The sequence below is a fragment of the Camelina sativa genome, chromosome 5, assembly GCF_000633955.1.
Source record: "Camelina sativa cultivar DH55 chromosome 5, Cs, whole genome shotgun sequence".
NCBI classification, from domain to species: Eukaryota; Viridiplantae; Streptophyta; class Magnoliopsida; order Brassicales; family Brassicaceae; genus Camelina; species Camelina sativa.
In genome coordinates, this window is record NC_025689.1 from 13540300 (window position 1) to 13545661 (window position 5362).

At 31.1% G+C, this 5362-nt stretch overlaps 1 protein-coding gene across 1 annotated transcript in view; it reads left to right on the forward strand.

The window, feature by feature from the left end:
- The window catches only part of LOC104789235 (glycine-rich RNA-binding protein 8-like), a 7326-nt gene extending 6601 nt beyond the window's left edge, over positions 1 to 725 (forward strand). Inside the window, exon 2 of the mRNA XM_010514964.2 lies at positions 125 to 725. Within this exon, the coding sequence (XP_010513266.1) occupies positions 125 to 478 (354 nt within the window). The 3' untranslated portion in view covers positions 479 to 725. The remainder of the gene's footprint in view (positions 1 to 124) is intronic.

Sequence of the window (5362 nt, forward strand, 5' to 3'; positions counted from 1 at the left end):
ATGTGTCACCCTTTTGGCTTGGTTTGATTCTGGGTTTACGGTTTAGGGTTTAGGGTTTTTTACAAATTAGTCTTCGATTGGTTTTTTGCTGATTTGTGTGATTCTCTTTGATTTTTGTTTATAGATCATTAACAATCGTGAGACTGGAAGGTCAAGGGGATTCAGATTTGTCACCTTCAAGGACGAGAAATCCATGAGGGATGTTATTGAAGAAATAAACGGGAAAGAGCTTGATGGCCGTACCATCATTGTGAATGAGGCTCAGTCCCAAGGAAGCGGTGGCGGTGGAGGATGCCGTGGTGGCGGCAGTGGTGGTTACCATAGCGGTGGTGGTTACGAGAGACGTAGCGGTGGTTACGGATCTGGTGGAGGCGGCAGTGGCCGAGGTGGATACGGTGGTGACCGTGAAGGCGGTAGCGATTATGGAGGAGGTGATGGTGGCTACAGAGGAAGCGGTGACGGTGGCAGTGGCTGGTAATTGAAGATAGTGTGGTTTGGTGCTGCTCTGTGCTTGGTTTAGATTTGGTTTGTTGGTTGCTAATTGAGTTTCAGAGCTGCAACATTTAAGTCGTGACGTTTTGGTTTGTGACGTTTCATCCAAGAGTCACAAGTTCTAAGAGACACAACTCATTATGATGTAGTGTCTGTTTGTTTTCTATATAAAACAGTTCTGTTGTTGATGTATGTAACAAGTTTTAGTTGATCGAAGTTTATATTTGTTCTTATCTTCAAAAAGAGACAAAGGTCTCTTACTCTGTTTTATTATTCTCTTCTCTCAAAATTAGAATATGGTATCAGAACTTATGTTGGTCTTGGAGCCTGTCCAAGCAAAACAAAAATAAGAAAAATTCTGCTGCAAGAAGAAGAGAAAGATGGAGACAACAAACCAAGGGTGAGAAGAAAAGAAGATCAAAATAGGAAAAGATGGTGGTGATAAGAGAGAGTACTATCAACCTTCACAAACAGCACCATTATTTTCACAAGTAGTACATGAAGCTCCAAAGGGATGAAGGAGATAAAAAATCTTCTCAAAAAGGCAATGGAGACCATAGATGTGGAGATGAAATTGTGAATGGAGAGTTCTGAAACTTTGTTCAACAATGTCTTGGTATATCACAAGGATGCAAAGAAGACATCACTCGATGAAGTTGAGAATCAGAAGATTTCTTCAACGTAACCAGACGGAGAAGCCACTGTTTGAAGAAACAGAGTATGACGAATTAGCAAAAAGTGGTGTTGAGTTTGAAAGAAAGACGTCAACACAGAGAAGCTGCCTGTTGGATGAACAGAGCAAGACCACTCAGGAAAGGAGATGTGATGGTGTTCAAAGAGTGATACCAAACAATAAAGGAGGATGCTTACCTCATAGAAAAAATGGAGCAAAGGAGGATGCTTACCTCAGAAAAGAAAATGGAGCACTTTATGCTGATCAAAAGGAGACACCAAGCACTAAAGGAGGATGCTTACCTCAGAGAAAAATGGAGCATAAACCGGTTGATAAAATAACCGAAGAAGATATGAAAACATTTCACGCACGAGACGTCACAGAGACGTGAATGTGATGGTGATCAAAGTAAGTCATCAAGCAAGAAAGGAGCTGCTTACGTAAGAGAGAAAATGGAGAAGCAGCTAGTTGCAAAAGGCTATAAGAAAATAGTTCACTTAGAGAATAAGGAGTGGAAGAAGGTTGCAAGATCAGCCGATGAAGATCACGGAAAACACGTGACGTAACTCACATGGTGAAAGTTTGTAACTCACATGGTGAAAGTTTGAAGGATACTTGGAGAAGGTTTGCAGATAACAAAAAAAAAAGTGAAAAAAAAACCAAAGGTTCCAACGTGAGAAATCGTTTATTTGTACAAAACAGAAGAAGGCTTTTTAGCAAAAAAGGTGTGATGTTTTTGAGAAAGAAATTCACACGGTGCAACAGCCTGTTTGAAAGAAAAAGAGTCAGCTCTAACCAGATGGAGTCATGGAGAAGAGATGTCATTAATTACCTGGAAACAGAGAAGTTCATTAAGCACAACAAGGTTTGAAAAACGTTAAAGCAAGATTGGAGTTAGCGGGAAACTCAATTAAGGGGGAGTGTTGGTTGATACTACTTTGTGTTCATATTATTTTAATAAACGTTTAAGTCGTGACGTTTTGGTTTGTGACGTTTCATCCAAGAGTCACAAGTTCTAAGAGACACAACTCATTATGATATGGTGTCTGTTTGTTTTCTATATAAAACAGATTTGTTGTTGATGTATGTAACAAGTTTCAGTTGATCGAAGTTTAAATTTGTTCTTATCTTCTAAAAGAGACAAAGGTCTCTTACTCTGTTTTGTTATTCTCTTCTCTCAAAATTATAACATGGTTCTGTGCCACCCCTTTGGCTTGGTTTAAGAAGTCGTCTTTGTCTAGAACGAAATGTTAATTTGCATGTTGTTCACTAAAATTATAAGTTTCCCCCTAAACCAGACTTGACGTTTTTCTTTTCCAATCAAAAATAATTTACTCGGTTGACTTATAATTAAGTTGACCGTATAGCATATCATCTTCATACCCATGTTTTGAAAATATTTCAAATAAATCAGTAATAAGTAACATACGTAACCAAACTAAAATATGGAACTATCAGCCGATCAAGCTTTATATAATTGATCGGAGAACGTTGGTTGCACGATTTCAACCCTAACACATTATATATTTTTCTACATTTTCAAAGTGGAAAGTGATGATTACATCCCAAAGAAATTTTCAAATGTCTCTATTAACAAATGTGTGGAGGCTTATCAAATGTATACAATCTACATTTCCAGTTGGGAAGAAAGCAGATCAGAAAATAGTAGAACTATCGAGGCTTTTGGTTGCCAAATTTCATATTAACTCAAGAAGCCGAAATATTCATATCCCATTTAAAATTTTTAAAAATAGAAAATAAATATTAGAATATATTGTAAATATTTGTTTCGAGAAAATTTTATATTTTTGAAAATATTAAATTCCTCTAGATAATTATGAAAGTTTGACTTCGATAGAAGGAACTAAAAAAACTTAAGAAGATATACTACAAATATCTATTTAAGGTGAAGATATGGCATAATTTTCTATAATCCCAAAAAAATCTCATAAGGTTACTACAAATATCCATCACTAAAAGGATGAACAAAGACTATCCTGACGATTATAATTAGGAGGAGGATCAAAAAAACAAATTAGAGAAAAAAACTAATGAAAATAAACACGAATTATTTCTTTAAAAACAAAAATTAGAAAAAAAATTGGAAATCAAATATTCATATCCCATTTACCATTTTTAAAAAATGAAAAAAATACTACGATCTATTATAAATATTTGTTTCGAGAAAATTTCTATTTTTAGAATTGTTATCAATATAGAGGCGCTCAGTCACAACATTCGATTCTAATGAATCGAATTTACTATTATGTGATTTTGATTGTTTATCTATGGTGAGATGCTATTGATATGCTTTACTGTTTTCATGAATTGAATTTCTAACTGTATTTATAATTTTAAAATATTATTATTTTTTAAACTGATTTTAGCATGAATTTTAACCTATTTTTATTGCAGTCATACCCCAATATAATGTCCACGAATGGTAAGTTATCTGATGCTAACCTACAAATATTTTAAATTATTTTTGTTAATTATATTTGGTCGCGAACGCTCGCGGGTAACTCCCCTAACTATATTACTTTATATTTATATTAGAAAATTTATTTCCGTTTCTTATTATTGAAAATTAAATCATATCGTCTTTTTTGGCTAATTTTTCTCCATTTACATTTTTGTTGGAATTCTTTTTAGTCTTATAATTAATTTACTTTTTGGTTTGTTAAATTAGTTGAACTATTTTGTGAAAATATATTTACTCACAAAAACGTATAAAAGAATTTAATTAGTAATGTATTTTACCACAAAAAAAAATTTAGATAAAAATTATTTTAAAAAGGTTTTTGCCCGCACAAGTGTACGGGAAACTCCCTAGTACCATATATTTCCTAACTATTCCCTGAATTATATATTTATATGTATAACAAAGACTATAGTTTTTTCTTATTAAAATTTAGAAAATGTCAAATACCATATTTTTAAAAATTGAGTTTCTTATTAATACCATTTATTTCACTTGATAAATTTTATAAATTTCATTAAATAATATATATAACAAAGAATATATATATATAACAAAGACTATATATAACAAAGACCATCTAACAAAGAATTATATGAATATAACAAAGGCTATAAATTTTAATAACAAAGACTATATGAGTCTATATATAACAAAGACTATTTATAAAGACTATAAATTGTAATAGTATAAAATATGATAAATTTCTACGTATATAACAAAGACTATATATAACAAAGACCATATAACAAAGAAACTCTTCTATGTTATACATATAAGTATGGTATTTAACAACAAAGACCATATGGAAAAATTATTTGAGTTTAATTTAATAGATATACTTTTAAGAACATGAGGGAAACAAGTTTACTACAATATTAATGAAATCTTAATTATTAATTTTTTTTAATATGTTATTTTGAAAATTTTATAATTTTTTTAAACGGTTTTAAAACTAGGTTCTATCTTGTAGATATATGGACAAACAAATACCAAAACTCTTCTTTGTTTTATACATAGAATTTAGAGAATAATTATGATATTTTTCTAGCATAAATAAAACTTTTTGTATGGAAAAAATCATTTGAATATATTTTAGTGGGTTAGACAGACTATTGAACAATACATTAATTTTTTTTGTATTTTTTTTTGGGAAGTGTATTATTACTTCAGTGGATAAAGATATTTATGATTAGTTTATTTTTTATTTTTATTTTTTATCTTTTCACATACCAAAAAAATCTTCTGGATGGATACTGGATAGGGCCATGATAAATTGATGTCTAATTATTCTAAATTAAATTATTTTAAAATATTTGAACAGTTTATTCCAATAATTGATTTCTATAATTGATACACTAGGTGCTTCCCCACGCAACGCGTGGCTTGTGGTGTAGTTGACACTTTTTTGTTTTTTTGGTCTATTTCTTTTTCTCTTTTGTATTATTTCGTTTTAATTAGGCATATATGGGCTTCGCAGTCACTTGTATTAATACACTATATGTTTATATCATTTCGTTTAGATGTGTACAATTGTTGCGTTTATTTTTTATGAATTATGAGGATGTTGTTTCTTGCTTTTGAAGATCCAATCTTATCATTGACTGATATTGTTCCCAATACATTTATTGTATTTTAGATTTCTGATTAACTGCTTATGTAAACCCTTCATACGTTGATGTTGCAATAATAAGTTATTTTTTAAAAGTAATTATTTT